This window comes from Dasypus novemcinctus, chromosome 6 (assembly GCF_030445035.2).
Source record: "Dasypus novemcinctus isolate mDasNov1 chromosome 6, mDasNov1.1.hap2, whole genome shotgun sequence".
Classification (NCBI taxonomy): Eukaryota; Metazoa; Chordata; class Mammalia; order Cingulata; family Dasypodidae; genus Dasypus; species Dasypus novemcinctus.
The window spans coordinates 52,591,862-52,609,128 of record NC_080678.1 but is presented as its reverse complement, the minus strand read 5'-3'; the positions used below and the strand labels follow the sequence as shown (position 1 = coordinate 52,609,128).

The following is a 17,267-nucleotide window of genomic DNA, read 5'->3' as shown; positions in this document are numbered from 1 at the left end:
GCCTTGCTGTCAGCTTCCAGTCTTCCTAGAGCACGTCTGAGGGGTGAGCCCTTTTCTTGTCAGTTTTGTTGCTCAGACAAAGCTAGGCCTTGTGCAGCTGGGGTGCATGCAGTAGGCTGGTCCTCAGAAGAACTGCCCGGGTGGGCAGGGTCAGGCAGGCAGTGTCAAGGTTGGTGTCCCTGCCTCCATTCTCTATCTCCTCCACCTACAAGAGATTATTTTCTTCTAAGTCCTTGATGCACATCCCTCTAAAATAGCTTTCCTCTGTTGGCCCATCATTTCCTGGAGCCCTTCTGTATGTTCTATGTTGACTTCTTTCTCTTGTTAAACCTTCTTTCCTATAGCAAAGTGGTTAAAAGCAACGACCTTGGCATGGGATATATTTGGGTTCAAATCCCCAACTCCCCTCTTACTAGCTCTAATTCTACCTTAGGCAAGTTGCTTGATATCTCTTAGGCACAATTCCTCATTCTGTTAATTGGGAATAGGACCAACTTCACAGGGTTTTCAGCTCACTAACTACAGCAAATAAGCACTCAATAATAACTGATTATCTTTTCAGTCAGCTTGTCTCAGCAAGTTGAGAACACATTCAATACAACAATTCACCAGAACATGGGTTCTTAACCAGGGTTCCATGAACTTGAATTGAAAAAGTAAATCAGGTGGTGGACTTGGCCTAGTGGTTAGGGCATCCATCTACCACATTGGGGGTTCTGCGGTTCAAACCCCGGGCCTCCTTGACCCGTGTGGAGCTGGCCTATGCGTAGTGCTGATGTGTGCAAGGAGTGCACTGCCATGCAGGGGTGTCCCTCACGTACGGGAGCCCATGCACAAGGAGTGTGCCCCATAAGGAGAGCCACCCAGCATGAAAGAAAGTGCACCATGTCCAGGAATTGTGCCATACACATGGAGAGCTGACACAACAAGATGATGCAACAAAAAGAAACACAGATTCCCATGCCACTGACAACAACAGAAGCAGACAAAGAAGATTCAGCAAATACACACAGAGAACAGACAACCAGGGTGGGGGGGAGGGGAGAGAAATAAATAAATAAATAAAAATCTAAAAAAAAAAAAGTAAATCAACTTCTTTACTTTATTTTTCTGGCCTCTAACTGAAATCTAGCATTTCCTTCACTTATGAATGTATGCAGTGAATAAATTACAGCAGTGACTGGCAAAGGGGTTTGTGGAACAAAAATTGTTAAGAGCCCAGGACTAGAAGATGTGAATTCAGAGGGTGTAACCCACCCACAGAGATCTTCTTTTGCAAGCAAATCCTTAAATCCTTGATGGGTTTTGAGATGTGCAAGAGCTATATTTTGCCTTCCTTCAGTGCTTGCTGGGAGCAGTGAGAGAACTGGCAGACAGGAGGGAGGCCTGTTTCCCATGCCCTCGTGTCTTCTACACATTCTTGCCTTCATGCAATCAAGCAATTAGTGCCAGGTTTTCACTGATTTTCTACCCTAGGATTTAATATTATCCTTGTGGATGGCACATGATGCTTAATAGAATTAGTACTTCACCGCATCTCCCTCCTGCCAAGGGCCCTATTCTTCTGGATGAAACAGTGTTTCTTGGCTCCCAAGTCTGTGTTACTTCCACTATGTTACAGTGTCTCAGGGACAGGTGAGAAGAAAATTAATTCACATATACAATATGTATATGAATATTCAAGTGAATTAATACTTATGAACTTGTGCTTTCTTGCTTTTGGTTTATTCTGCTAGAATTCATTTTCAGAAATCCAATTACTAGATCAAATTATAGACATCATTTATAAGTTCTTAAAAATGTATTAAAAAATTAACAAACCAGTGTGTCTTGTTTCTAGGCATGTAAACATAGTCTAGTTTCCCTGCCGCCCTGTCAGCACTGTTTAAAAACATTCTTACTAATGTTATGTAGAAGTACATTGCTATCTCAATAGTTTAATTTGTTTCTGTTTCATTATTTGTGGAATCTTTTATAAATGATCCATTTAGCAGTATATCACATTTGCTTTGAAGCTTGGTGCTGCTGTTAAGTGTGAGTGTCTTTCAGGTCCCAAGCCAGTTGTGTTTCTGCAGCATGGCCTCCATGCAGTTTCCAGCATCTGGGTCTCTAACCTCGCCAACAGCAGCCTGGGCTTCATTCTCACGGATGCTGGTTTTGACGTGTGGATGGGGAACAGCCGAGGAAACACCTGGTCTCAGAAACACAGGACTCTTTCAGTTTCTCAGGATGAATTTTGGGCTTTCAGGTATATTTGACTTGATTACCACATGGGCCTCTTTCCTTCATGCCCTTATTTCAGATGTGTGGGGATTTCAGCAGTGAAGGCAGATAGAGTGTGACTCTGAACTCTTAGGAGAGGAGAAACTGATGTCTTTTGAAAGATTTTAACCTCCTTATTTGAGTAAATAGCAGTAGAGGGCTTTATAGATAAATAATTACATCATAGGCATTCGACGTGTTCAGGAGTTAGGAATTCTTGAGTCATTTTGTCATTCCTACTGGTTTGGAGGCTGCTGGGTGAATTTTATCCCCTTCCCCTTCCTCCATAAATATGTATTCCAAATGTTCATTTTTCTTCATTCCAGAAATGCTCACCTCTGAAATTCTCTTCTTTCTCTCTAGCAATTAATAGTCATATGACATTGGACACATTACCTAGGCCCTCTGTGCTTCGGTTATCTTATCTGATGATGGGGATAATAAACACCTACCTCATAAGGTAATTGTGAGGTTACAGAATATATGTGAGAAGCATCTGGCACAGAGACTGGCCCATCATAAGTGCTTATGAACAGCTGGCTTTTCCATCGCGGGTGACACTCACTCATGTGTGCACTACTCACTTGCAGGGCTTCAGAGTCCTGTGCCCAGGACCAGGCATTAGAGAAGGAAGCTCTATGGTCTCCTCCAGGCTTGCTTCCCATCTGCCAAACCACACTTGCTGAGGACTTGAAACACAAGCATGAGAGTTTTTACGTAAAGACACAACAGGAATATGTTTCTTGTAGCACTGTTCACAATAGTGAAAAACTGGAAACTACCCAAATGCCCATCAGCATTGGACTGGAAAATTAAAATGTGGTATATTCTCACACTGGAATGAGAACTAACAACCCATAACTATATGACATGGTTGAAGTCAGATACAGAGGAATAATTCCTGTATAATTCCATGCATATAAAATTTCCAAGAATGATAAAACTATATTTGTTGTGAAAAATTAAGATAGAAGTTGCCTTTGGGAAGCATGACAGGAAGGGGGCTCAAGGGAACTTCTGGGCTTCTGGTAATGTTCTGCTTCCTCTGCTCCAAGCTGGATTGTCCAGATGTGTTCAGTTTGTGATTATTCTTTATATATATGCTGGTATTGTTTGTAGGCTGCTCTATTTGTATGTAATATTTCAATGAATCAGTACCTTTTTGGATTGTAGTTATGATGAAATAGCCAACTATGACTTACCAGCATCAGTTAACTATGTTTTGAATAAAACTGGTCAAGAACAATTGTATTATGTGGCTCATTCTCAAGGCACCACAATAGGTATGTAATGAAGGTGGAAAGTTTATATAATGTCTTACTTTTATTGCAGAGCTTTCATTTGTTCTTTTTTTAAAATTTTTTTAAAAGTCTGTCTCCCTCCCCCCCTCACCCCCTGCTGTCTGCTCTCTTGTGTCCAGTCGCTGTGTGTTCTGTGTTCTGTGGCACCGGGAAGTGGTGTCTCCCTTTTTGTTGTGTCATCTTGCTTTATCAGCTCTCTGTGTGTGTGGCTCAATTCCTGGGCTGGCTGCACTATTTTCATGCTGGGCGCCTCTACTTGTGGGGCATACCCATTGCTCATGGGACACCCCTATACATGACATGCATCCTTGCATGGCATGGCACTCCTTGTTCATGGCAGCACTGCACATGGGCCAGCTCACCACATGGGCCATGAGGCCCTGGTTTCGAACCTTGGACCTCCTATCATTTGACTCTATCATTTGACCAACATCCGCTTCCGTGCATTTGTTCTTAAAAGTAAAATATAAAGAAATAATGTTAGTTCACATACAAGTTTGTTTGTTGTTGTTGCTGTTTTATGCCAAGCAGAAATAACAAATAGGGCAAGGAATTTTGTTAATATTTGGTTTTCTTTACAAATTCAGATTATAATAAAAATGGATAGACATTGTGTATGACTTTGTTGAAATTGGATGAGCCTATTATATATTGCATATTTTACTACTAAGCAATATATAGGAATATTGGAAGGTGGAAAACAAGTTTTATAAGTTCACAGATTTAAAAATATATATACAAGATAATAATTTGACCTTTAACATTAAAGGAACCAAACTAGCTGCAAGATTGCCAGGTTATAGTGCCATTATTTAAAAATGGTTTTTAAAATTTACATGCATTTTTTTATTTACGGTGATTATAAATTAAGGTGTTCATTTAAAGAAAGCAAAGTTTAAAGAAAATAGAAAATACCCATGATTCTATCAACAAATTCTAATATGAGAGCATCAGAACCCAAAACTCTTAACTTTGTTAAGACCTTAGAGACCTGCCCCATAATTTAATTCTCCATTTTCTGTAGTATATTTAGAATGTTTACTGTATGTAGCAGCTTTGTGGTCACGTTGCATGATCTCCTTAGAATAAGTTCTAGAGGAATTACTATACTGCAAGTACAAATGCTTTTCAGTGTCTTGGTATGTACAGTCAAATTGCCTCACTCTCACCATCTCCAAACACTCTTTGCAAATTTGGAAGGCTAAAACCAAAAAGGAACTTGAATATTTTTGCATTTCTTAGGAATGGAGTTAGGCTCTCTTCTTTGCCCTATCTACTTGTGTCCTTTGCCCCACTTCTTTGTCAGGTAACATTCTAGGACATAGTTTAAGGCTGGGAGTGGCCTGAAAGGAAGCTAAGAAATATTTTAAAGCTACAGATTCTAAATTTGTATGAGTTCCTTTTTAGGTGATTACATAACTGAAGGGCCTGCTAGTCCTTAGGGATGGAAGGAAGGGGGAGTGGGGGAGGAAGATGGTCAGGTGGAGCTGTTGGGGATGGACTTTACATGGCAAGGTTCAAATTGTTCAAGGAACAGGGAACGTCTTCTGCTTCAGGCAATCTGGATTTCTTTCAGTGCATATATAGGTTGAGATTTGGAATAAGCCCTTTAAAAATATTTGTTTTACATGTTTAATCTTAGTGTTTTTGCACATAGAAATTCAAATGGGCCCCATTTCAAGTGTTTTGCTCCCTGATTGCAGCACTGCTGGCATGGTTCTCATGCTTTCTCTAGAGCATGACACAAAAGGGCAGCCCTTGCCTTTTCCAACAGATTCTCAACATGGAATTCATATTTTCTTTCTTTTGTTTGCATCGGTTTTATAGCATTTTCATGGATCCCTTGGCTGGTCAAAAGGATTAAAATGTTTTTTGCCCTGGCTCCTGTGGCTTCAGTCAAATTCAACACTAGCCCTTTAATCATATTAGGAAAATTTCCAGAGCTTCTCCTCAAAGTACATTGATCACTCCTCCCACTGCCCAGAAACTTCCATTACAGGTTTGAAGAATTGACCAGTGGTGGGAAATATAGGCCTTCCTCTCTTCATTTTGTTGTCAATAAAACAGAAGGGTTTTTTCTCTTCATGGTTGTAGCAGTTTGATATAGTTATGAATTCCAAAAATAGATATTAGATTATGTTTGTACATTGTTTTGTACCTGGACATGATTAAATTATCACAAGGGTTTTGATTGGGCCACAGCAGTATTGTATTGAGTCCCCTCACAGGGGAGGGTGGAGAATCACAGATTAAAGGGGCATGACAAAGGTCAGAGTTGGAGCGTTATGCTAGAAGCTTTTTGATGTTGGAGTTTGATGCTGAAATCTTAAGCTGGAGACCCAGGAAGTAAGTATACAGAAGAAAGAGAAGGAAGCCCCAGGAAGAGAAAAACCCTGAACTTGGACAGAAGCAAGACCTGGGAAGAGAGGAGCTAGGAAGCCTGAACCCTGGCAGTTATCAGCAGCCATCTTGCTCCGAGATGCACAAACAGACTTTGCTGAAGGAAGTAACTTATGCCTTATGGCCTGGTATCTGTAAACTCCTACCCCAAGTAAATACCCTTTATAAAGGTCAGCAGATTTCTGGTGTTTTGTGTCAGCACCTCTTTGGCTGACTATTACAATGTTTTTTCTTAAATACATATACCTTTCAGAGTGACTCTACCAATTTCATCCCTGAACAACAGGTTATGAGCAACTCATTTCCCCATTCTGGGGGGTCTTCATAACAATAAAAATTCCCAAATACCTCAATTCCTGGAGAGTATGAATTAGCAGTGTGAAAAAACACAAACTTGTTCTCCTGCTTCACTCTCTCTCTGCATTGGAGAAAGTGTTTTCTTAAATCTGCATCGGGGCCTGGGGATAGGTGTCCTTCACAAATCACCCTCTGGATTCCAATGTAGGCAAAAGAGCCTGGATTTGGGATCATCTCTTCCAGACTATTGTGTTTTGTAGTATCACAGAAAATTGACAAAGTGAGTGGTGAAATATTCATAAAAGCCTTGAATTTTCTGCTCTGACAAGTGCATGTTGCTTCTGTGAATGTTCAATTTTCATTCTAATTCTTTCTCAAAACACAAATTATAAAGAAATCAAAGTTGGTATGTGTAGATCTGTATACATATCACCTGTATACAAAAGCAAAATTCACCTTATACTATATGTGTGTATATTCTGTCCTCCAGGGTAATTTTGTGGAGTTTGTCACAGTAGTGCTGGGTAGCTGTACTGAAGTACAAGGTCAACCTCACATCCCATGTCAGTCAAACGGAAAATGAGTCATTGTGATTCAGGTCATTGATGGGTCATCTTATTAACTTGTTTGCTTGGTGTTCTTTTCTTTTTTTCCCCTCTCTCCTTCCAGCTCCCCCAAGTTGTCTGCTCTCTGTGTCTATTCACTGTGTGTTCTTCTGTGTCTGCTTGTATTCTTGTCAGTGGCACCCAGAATCTGTACCTCATTTTGTTGCATCATCTTGCTTTGTCAGCTCAATGTGGGTGGAACCAGTCCTGGGCAGGCTGCACTTTTTTCATTCTGGGTGGCTCTCCTTACAGGGTGCAGTCCTTGCGCATGGGGTCCCCTATGTGGGAGACACGCCTGATGTGGCACGGCACTCCTTGTACACATAGAACTGCATGTGGGCCAGCTCATCACACAGGTCAGGAGGCCCTGGGTTTGAACCTTGGACCTCACATGTGATAGGCAGATGCCCTAACCGTTAGGTGAAATCCACTTCCCATGCTTGGTGTTCTTTTACTTTCTTTCTATTTGTTTTAACAGAGAGCCTCGCAGACATGTTTTTGTCACATGTGACCATTATGTACCCACAAAGCAAGAAATTATAAAAATGCCTTTTCATGTCACTTGACCTCTGCATGCCAAATTTGCTTCCTCGATCTCCCCAGCTAATTCTACAGTCATAAGCCTGAAAAATAGGAAAATGAAAGATGACCTGGTGTTGGTCTTTAGATCTTGATGGGGTGTCTTGTAGAAGACAGATTTCCTAGAAATCACAAGCTTGTATGTACATGGGGCAAGTTTGCTTGAAGAAGGGTTGAATATGATGTGTAACATAGTATAAATTTAAATACCACCATTTAAAAAGTGGAATATTTAATATCTCAATAGTTGATTAATTTGGGGGGAGAGGAAGAAGCTGTGCACCACTGGGCCCATAGTCCTATCCCCAGACAGGAGAGAACCTGCTGCAGTTGCACCCTTGAGATGGAGCACACTGCAGTTGTCAATCGTCCCTAGTCATAAACACTGAGGCAGGTGGCATTTTCCCTTCACACTTTTACTAATTTATATTTACATGCTGCCTTTTAGGTATTTGAATTTCTCACTCCTGCTTGACCATCCAGAGGGTAGGAATGAGCAGAGTGTAAATTATAAGTGGGTTTGGGTTCAATATAAGATAGATTTGTTTCCTACTCTACTTGTGTGGGGAGGTCTACCTTGGGGGTATAATATTTACACTGGACCTACTTGAGCACAGGTCCAGTGTCCAGTGGTCAGTAATGATGTCGACCAGGTGATGACAAATTTTTTGGTAACCGGCCAGAGAGTAAATATACTACATACTTTCAGCTTCGTGGGCCATACGTATGTTTCCCTGATTCAATTCTGCTGTTGTAATGTGAAAGCAGTGAGGGCCAATACATAGATACTTAAGTGTGTCTGTGTTCCAATTAAACTTTATTTTCAAAAACAAGTAGGGGGCCAGATTTGCCTAATGATCTGTGATTGGACTAGGTGAATGTACCCTGAGCAGAAACTGCTAATCAGTCACAGCCTCAAGTCTTTCTCAGAAGTCAGGATCAGTTCATCACAGTCAGGTGAAAACTATCTGGGGCTGGCTCTGGGATGAGTGAGCATTAAGACCCTTTCCCACTATAGAAGGCAGCGGTAAAATGAGTAGATTTTCTGCCTCCTTTCCTTCATTTTGAGAACTTAGGTACATATCTATAACATTGGGGTAGATTATCAGATTTTGCCTTAGTAAACTTATGGCATCAGTATCCTATTTGAATCTCCACTGGTTGTCATTTTACTCCTGAGTTCATCCATGGATATCCTTGCCTCTGGTCTCTGCTTCTAAGGTGGGTCATGGAAACCTTTGTACCAGAAAGAGTTACTGGATATATTCTTGGGTTTGTTTATCTTTTATAGGATTTATTTGAAGTCAAAGAATTTCTTCCCCTGAGTGCATTTCTGAAGTGGCTTAGTACCTTTATTTGCAAACATGTCATTCTGAAGGAGCTTTGTGGAAATCTCCTTTTAGTTCTGTGTGGATTTAATGACAAAAATTTAAATATGGTATGTGTGTTTATAGTAAGACTACTTTAAGCTTTCAGTATCTTCATTTTGTCTGTGAATGTTTCTGGAATAGGTGATGTAGGTGAGGCAGGGACGACCTCATTAGAGCTCCAAAGGGCTTTTCATTTCAGAGATGGGAGAGTAATTTCAGGAGGTGCCTAGAATGCTCTTTGCTGTGGTCATCAGGCAGGCAGTTATCACCTTCCTACATCATATCTATATGGAAATATTGAATGAGAAGATTTCTAACAAGTTATTTTCTGATATTCTAATGATTTGTTTCTTTTAAAATATTACTGTGTGTTTAAATTTGAATGACTTTCCATATAAATGCACATATGTATGTATGTGCATGTATATATTTTTTAAAATATGCAAACCTTTGGCCAGCAATATAATAGTGTTCCTAAATATATTTGTATTTTGTAATGTTGTATTTTCAAAAACAGCTTTTAAAATTCTGGAGTGAAGATGGCACGGATTTTTAATAATATTTATTTTTTCTTTTTTTCTCCTGATAAAACTAAGGTGACAATTGTATTCAAAATGTTCAAATTCAGAGAAGCATGAAGAAGGAAAAATATTTCTATAATCACAACCCATTAGGCTGCACAATTACTGTGTTGTTGCCTTTCATTTCCTTCCTATATACCCTGTGTGTGTGTGTGGTAAATATTTTATGGGACTTATTTATACCTGAGAAAATTTTTACAACCCATAATCTCTCATATATTTGAGGTTATGACTCTGTAGTTTTTAATGTTTCAAAGGATAATATATGTATATTATTGATGTCACCTTCATACTGTTTTCCTTCATATTTCAACTTATTTATTTTGCCGTCTAGAGTGGATGTATATACCACACACTATCCTGCTGGAAATTCTGTGCAAAACGTGTTAAACTGGGGTCAGGTAGATATTCCAGGAGCAATGTTGGGGGTTTGTGTAGCATCATTGCTAGAAAGGTCGCACAATCAATGCAGTACCTCTCTGCAAAAGTTTTCCAAGTAGAAGGACAATCTCCTTACAAATATGAGCTGGTTTCCTTCCCCAGAGTCCTGGATTCCTCACTGAGTTAGTCTGGCTTTTGCTGCCCTCTCTGGAGCATACTACACCATGGTGAGGCTTCACCAAACAGTAATTGTGTCGACTCATTTCTTTTCCTTTCTCTTCCCTTCTCTTCAATCTTCTACTATTCATTGAGTCTCAGATTTATTTTATTTCTATATTGCTTCACAAAGCATGATTTTAGAGCAGCTTTGGAGATAGAAGCTTCTATTTCAGTATTTACCTTGTAAGCATAATATGCCTGGAAGATCAGTAGATAGACATCTTAAGCCTATTATTATTAACCTATCAGTTGTCACTCCCTTTGGTTGCTGAGCACTGAGAATCTGTATTTTAAGAAATGAACTAACAGCTGTCCAATATCTTCTTCTGCTTCATCAGATTGGGGAACCTTTGCCATGTGATAGCACATTAGTGAACTCAGTGGCCTCAGAAATATCCTCCCCTGGGAGTCCTGTTCTTAGTGTCTGCCTGGGACTTAGGAACCAGAAAGGGCCATGTGAGGCTTCAGCTCCTTGTAGTGAAGGTCAGCCACTCTTCAGATGTCAGTGACACAGTGACAGATTGCTGAGGTTTAGCCCAGGGGCACCTGCAATGGAAGGTAGTGCAGTACATGCTGCACAGCACTTTCACCTTTTAAGGAGTCCTGACCCTTTGAAAATCCTCACATTCGCACATTCATTCAGGCTCCTGCTTTTCTCTTAGTCAAGTCTGTTTACAGCCACTTGTTTTCTGTCTAGAACTACCACCAAAATTCCCCTACCTTTTTTTAAATTTTATTTTATTTTTGTAGTTGGGATGTTTTCTTTCTTCTTTATTTTCCTTATCTTTTTCCCTCTACCTTTTCTGGGCCTTTTCCCCTCTTTCCCCTACAGGGCATTTTGCCAGAAAGGGTGAAATTCTGTCACCTGAGCAGTTAATGCCCTCCTAAGGATGCATGGAGGGTGACTCAGCTGACTAAAGGCGCAGGCTGGGCTATGCTCTAGCTCAGTGGCCTTAGCAAGCGCCCGGTTCTCAGGTCCTTGGCAAAGTACCCATGACTACCCCCTAGCTTTCAGGAGCCCAGCTCTTGTTCCAGCCCCTTTTATGAGGCAGCTGACTAGAGTGAGGGTTGCAGGCTGAGTTCCCCAGCAGTGCTCTCTTGCCCACTTGTGACCTTGTGACTTTAGGGTCTATTTACTTTGGAATTTCTTTCATAACCATTTCCAAAGCCCAGACTCCCTGCAGAAGGCAGCCTTGCCCTTGACCCTTGTGCCTTCTGTGTCATCTCTTTGTCAGGAAAATAGCTGCTCGGCAGAGTGACTTCACAGGACCCTTTCCTTGATCCTGCCTCCTCTGGGGTGTTGGCCAGAGGCTGCCACCCACCTTTCAGGGACCCCTTGGTCAGGCTGCTCCAGGAGGCAGCCCCGGTGCCTGCTGGGAGTGGCTGCTGAAGGTGGGCGGGGCCTGGGTGTTGGCGACTGAGAGCCCCAAGTCAGGTGTGGATTTTGGAGGTTCCTGTGGTAGGAGTTGGGAGGTGCCCTCAAAGGCCATTTTATTCACAGTACATTCAGAAGTTTGCTTTTTGCTTGATTAATTAACATTCAGTTATTCATTTCCAAAACCTACATCTTTACTTAGCTGTTAAATTTAGTTTACAAATGTTATTCTCTTTAGAGCTGACAAATTCCAAAGAGCCCCAGATCTCAGACTCGTTTCTCTCTCTGGCCCTCTTGGAGCCCTGCCTGAAGCCCAGGTGCTCATTCCTGTGTGAAGGCTGGTTCTAGTACATCTTTATTGTTGGTCAGAAATACTTCAGGTGCAGGTGAAAATGCGGACTCTTGGGTCCTCCTCAAGATCTGTTGAAACTCAGAATTCCAAGGGGGTGTATCCCTGGGATCTGCATTTTTAATAAGTACACCCAGGTGACTCTGATATACTCCATTGCTTGCAACCTAATGCTTAAAAGGAAAAGACTTGCTAAGAAATATTTCTTAGAACATTAAAAAAGGATATTTAACATAATGTACGCACCTTATGATATTTTAGAAAATACATGAGTGCAACGAAGAAAAACCACCTGTGTGTGTACCACCCAGGGGTAGGCACTGGTAGTATTTTGGTATAATCTTACAATTGTTTGGTATAATAATTCCCATTACAAAAGTAGGATCCTTGGACACAGACTTTCTCTAACATTCCTTTTTATTGAGTGAAATAGCATTGTATTTGTTAGTTACAGGCTGAGTTGCTGTATCAGAGATCCAAAAATACAGCCTGTGTAGCAATTTCTTTCTTTCTCATAATATGGAGATCAGTGGTCTGGGGTGGTGGTGGAGGGGTGTGGGTGTGTGCTTCAAAGTCATGCAGGGACCAGTGTACTCCACCCTGTAGCTCTGCCACCCCTGGGTGCTGTCCTCCTCTGCCTGGGTGAAGCTGGGTCATCTCCATGTCTGTTCCAGGCACAGGAAGTGGGGAGCAAGAAAGGGCCAGGGGGTGACATTTAGGAGGTAGCTCAGAAGTGAGCCAGATGGCCATGCCTAGTTGTGAGGGGGGAGGGAGGTGTGCTTTCTACCTGGGTTGCCAGGTGTTCAGGGAACGCCTGAACAGTTCTAGTGATTTGGACTATGGGTGGGAGGATTTTTGTCTCTTTAGATATAACCTTAACCTAAGCTCTCTGTCCTGACTTGTGGGTGTAGAATGGTAAGAGGCTGCAGTCCTGCCCTTGGTGGCCATGACACTGACTCCAGTCCCAGGAAATAGTTTAACAATGCAAATCTATAAACTTTAAATATTCAGGGGAAATGCAAACCAAATGTGCTAAAAGCTTATCTAAAATGTACGAAGTCCATGCTTAAAGCTTACCTAGGATGTAGAAGATATATGCTAATTCAAGCCTATTGAGAACTGAAACAAAAGGACCATTTGGCCTTTCCTCTCTGTACAAAAGGGACTCAAAAATCTTGTTCAGAGCTTGGGATTGAAACAGAAAGCTCCGGGGTTTGGCTGGCCATCAGTAAACCATTTTTCCATCTCAAAATCTTTCCTGAGTCCTGGCCTCTCTATATGAAAATAATTAAACCTCTCTCAAATTCTACAACAGTAGTCCTTAAAGCAGGAAGGCATGAATGGACACTGGGGGGTGAGAATGTCCAGGTCAAAACTAAATTTAAAAAATATTTTAATGCAGAGAAAGTTTTCCATTGCATGAATTTTTTTCTCCTCATCCTCCTCTTCCTCCTCTCTCACTCCCTCCTGCTCCTCACCACTCCCCAAAATCTCTTCCTCATTATAGTCTATTGTAATATCAAGCCATCCTGGGAATATATTGTGTTATACTGTATTATAGATATGTCTTTATACATTAGGCAGATTACTTTTTTTAGGATACACTTGAAGAAGAACACATAGTGATCAGAGAGTTGGCCTATTTGTTTTTATCCCCGCCCCCCACTTGTGGCTTTTTGCTTGCTGTCTGCTGTGTCCATTCTTGTGCATTCTTATGTGTCTGTATTTATTTATTTATTCCCCCCACCCTTGCAGCTTGCTTGTTGTCTGATCTCTGTGTTTATTCATCGGGTGCTCTTCTGTGTTTTTTCTTGTCTCCCTTTTCATTGCATCACCTTGCTGATTTGGCTCTCTATGATGCTGGCAGGTCAGGAGGCAGTCTGCATCATGTGGGCCAGCCTCCCTTCACAAGGAGGCCCTGGGACATGAACCCAGGGCCTCCCATATGTTAGAAGGGAGCCCAACTAATTGAGCCACAGCTGTGTCCTAGTGTTTGCCTATTTTTAAGACTTCGATACATATTGTAGTATAAAAAATTTGAGCCTATTCCCATTTTTATTAGATTTTTAGACTTAAAAACAACTTTCTAAACCCCACTTTAAAACTGTGTATCCTAATATTACAATTATTTTCTCCTGCTCTTCAGCCACATAAGATTATTACATAAGTGTAACCATGTACCTATTCTGTTTTAATTTCTGACATTTTCCCACTTAATATTTATAAACATTCTGTAGAAACAGTTTTGTGTTTCTGTCTTTTCATATTCATATTTATTATTTTTGGCATAACATACTGTTTGTGCATATTGTAACATAATGCAATTAACCAACTATCTAGTGAGGAACTTTAACTTCTTTCTGTGTTTCTGTTGCTAGAAATGATCTTTTCCATATTCATTTTTCCCTCCTTCTGAGGTGCCTTTTCAAGTGGATAGTTTTTGAAGTCCTGAAATGACCCTTGGTACCAAATTCAAGTTTCAGTTTAGTTGAGTTATAGGCAAGTTTTTCCTTTATATTCATACTCAGCTTTATATAAATGCTGAAAGACAGGATTTGACCAAGTGGTAAATTCACATCTGAGAGTACAGCAGAAGAACAGCTCGCATGGAGATATTTTCTCTGACAATTGGAGAGGGAACAGGTGCACTAAGAGGTGCTGTAAATCTGTATTTTCTGCTTGTTAAATGTGCCACATATTTAATATCTGTCATTTGAAATGACAAAAGCAGATGCTAAAACTTCTCTTTTAGCAATCCTCTGTGGTATCTGATCTCACACTATCTTTTATTATATCAAAGAGTAGAATTTTATACAATGGATGAGGACTGAAACCACATACATCGAAAGCAAGGTTGGCTCTCTTTGTACAGTTAATGTGGCGCCACCATGTGGCCAAAGGTTACACAGAGTTTCCAATTCATTAGGAATGCCAGTTATGAATTTAATTCATGACATATTTTTATCTTGAGGGTCTGGGGGAACTATGGCTTTGCATTATGCCAAATTTAAAAATAAGTGACTTTTTGTTAATAGTTTTATATCAAACTCTTGTAAATATGCATACGTTAAAATTGTAAATAAGATATCATCCCATGTCTTTAGTCTCCCCAGTTGTGGAAGTTGTACAGACCTGCAGTATGATTTGGTGATTACACCAGCTCTGGTATGCAAAAAAGAAAAAGTGTTACATTATTGACAAAGGAATAGCATTACTAAACACATAGGATGGGTATATAGAACACATGATGGTTTTGTATCTATATATATTTTCTTTCCCAAGTAAAACAGTTATTGTCTGAAAAAGTTAGATTATAATTTAAGCAGAAAAATCATCAAAAGTTCATCCAATGGAAGCAACTATTGATCGAGTGTAATTCAAGGCATATGTTTGCAGCTGCTTTCTGTGCCCTATTACAGCTACTCTCCAATTATACTATGAGAAATTGAATCATTTAATAAAGGAAAGCAAAAAAAAGTTATTTAATTTTAAATTACAGTTTGGCAATAAAGAGTAAATGTGGGTATCTATATAAAATTGATTTCTGAGGCTGTGACTAAGCCTGGCAACCTATGAGGTTATCTCTTCTGGATCAGATAACTTTTTCCCAAACTGGCTTCTTTTCAGGCTATTAAATCTCAAAGATTCCCAGCCTTTGACTGGGGAAGCAGTGCCAAGAATTATTTCCACTACAACCAGGTAAAGTCTTAAGTCTTCAGAATAAAATAGGTCCTGAAAACTCATTAAGGAAGTCAGCCTGGGGTACTGGGTTCTGATAGGGGGTCATTACTATGGGAAGTATTTGGGAGAGTTAGACAGGATGCATTTGTGTTCCCTCATTTGATTCTAAAACAACACAAGCCCTGTGGTGGGTGTTGTGGGATGGGCCTCTCCTCCTTGCCCTGTCATGTGAAATAAATATGAATCTCCACTGTGACGTGTCATTTCATCATACTACAGACACGGACTTGGCAGTCAGACCATCCTAGGGTTGTTACCTGCTGGCTCTGGGGCCTTGGCCACATTACATTGCCTAGGCCTCCTTTTCCACATACAGGTAAAATCACCATTTTTGAGTGCTGAGTGTATGGTGCCTTTCCCCTCCCTCCTGTGACATTGTTGTAGAATTTGAGAGAGGTTCAATTATTTGCATATAGAAAGGCCAGGAATCAGGAATGATTTTGAGAAGGAAAAATGGTTTATTGATGGTTGGCCAGACTCGGGAGCTTTTTATTTTGAACCTGAGCCCCGAACAAGATGTTCAAATTCCTTTTATATGAGAGGAATGGCCACATGGTCCTTTTGTTTCAGTTCTCTATAGACTTGAATTAGCATATATCTTCCACATCCTAGGTAAGCTTTTAGCATGGACTTCATACATTCTAGATAAGCTTGTAGCACATTTGGTTTGCATTTCCCCTGAATATTTAAAGTTTATAGAGTTTGCATTGATAAACTGTTTCCTGGGGCTGGAGTCATTGCCATGGTTACCAAGGGCAGGGCTGCAGCCTCTCACCATCCCACATCCACAAGTTAGGACAGACAGCTTAGGTTATCTCCGAAGAGACAAAGAGCCTCCCACCCATAGCCCACATCAACATAGGTATGATTATCTCTGATATGCAGATGAGGAAACTGATGTTTAGAGAATTTTTACAGCCTGCCTTCTATCCCCGAGGGAGAACATGGGAGGCTTTAATGCCAAAGCACCTTCCCAAGCCCTTGGTTCCTCTACCTGCCATCTGGTAGGTGGGGAGAGCTGCGCCTCTCACAGGGGACCCAGCCCCAACATGGTGCCCCATGTGGCATATGGTAGCCTCTCAATAACTAGCATTCATTATCCTTCACTGTGGGTTTGGGTTTTTTGGTTGTTCTGGTAATGGTAATAGATAAGGTAATCTGATAGTGATTTTCAAAACTTAATCTCTTCTTCTCACATCAAAGTGACTACATGTTTAATGCAGACTCTGCTTTGTGATTTTGAAAATTTAAAAAAACCAACTTCCCCTGTTTCTTTTTTTAAGTTGTAGAGTTACCCTCCCACTTACAATGTGAAAGACATGCTGGTGCTGACTGCAGTCTGGAATGGGGGACATGACGTGCTTGCAGACATCAATGATGTCAATGTCTTACTGACCCAGATCACCCGCTTGGTGTACCACAAGACTATTCCTGAATGGGAGCATGTCGACTTTATCTGGGGTTTGGATGCCCCTTGGAGGTTGTATAATGAAATTATTCATCTGATGAGGAAATATGAGGAAAATTAAAAGATGTAGAGGGTGGTGGACTTGGCCCAGTGGTTAGGGCACCCATCTACCACATGGGAGATCCTCAGTTCAAACCCCGTTCCTCCTTGACCTGTGTGGAGCTGGCCCATGTGTAGTGCTGATGCCCACAAGGAGGGCCCTGCCATGCAGGGGTGTCCCCCAGGTCGGGAGCCCCATGTGCAAGGAGTGTGCCCCATAAGGAGAGTATGCAGCATGAAAGAAAGCAAAGCCTGCCCAGGAATGGTGCCACACACATGTAGAGCTGACAAAACAAGATG

General features: G+C 41.0%; 1 protein-coding gene across 1 annotated transcript; it reads left to right on the top strand.

Annotated features, from left to right (window-relative positions):
* Nucleotides 1-2,168: 2,168 nt before the first annotated feature.
* Nucleotides 2,169-16,989, top strand: LOC131278879 (lysosomal acid lipase/cholesteryl ester hydrolase-like). Its single transcript, XM_071215551.1, has 7 exons — nucleotides 2,169-2,248; nucleotides 3,436-3,540; nucleotides 5,377-5,518; nucleotides 8,736-8,881; nucleotides 9,724-9,796; nucleotides 15,347-15,418; nucleotides 16,750-16,989. Exons 1-7 carry the CDS (start codon nucleotides 2,169-2,171, stop codon nucleotides 16,987-16,989), a joined length of 858 nt encoding a protein of 285 aa, XP_071071652.1.
* The last annotated feature ends 278 nt before the right edge of the window (nucleotides 16,990-17,267 follow it).

Bases quoted from the DNA above. Each gene is read 5' to 3' on its own strand.
- LOC131278879 (XM_071215551.1), top strand. From the start codon at position 2,169: ATGGGGAACAGCCGAGGAAACACCTGGTCTCAGAAACACAGGACTCTT. The intron at 3,541-5,376 runs AATAGGTATGTA...TTCTTTTGTTTG, and splicing joins GCTCATTCTCAAGGCACCAC to CATCGGTTTTATAGCATTTT. The intron at 5,519-8,735 runs GTACATTGATCA...TATCTTTTATAG, and splicing joins TTCCAGAGCTTCTCCTCAAA to GATTTATTTGAAGTCAAAGA.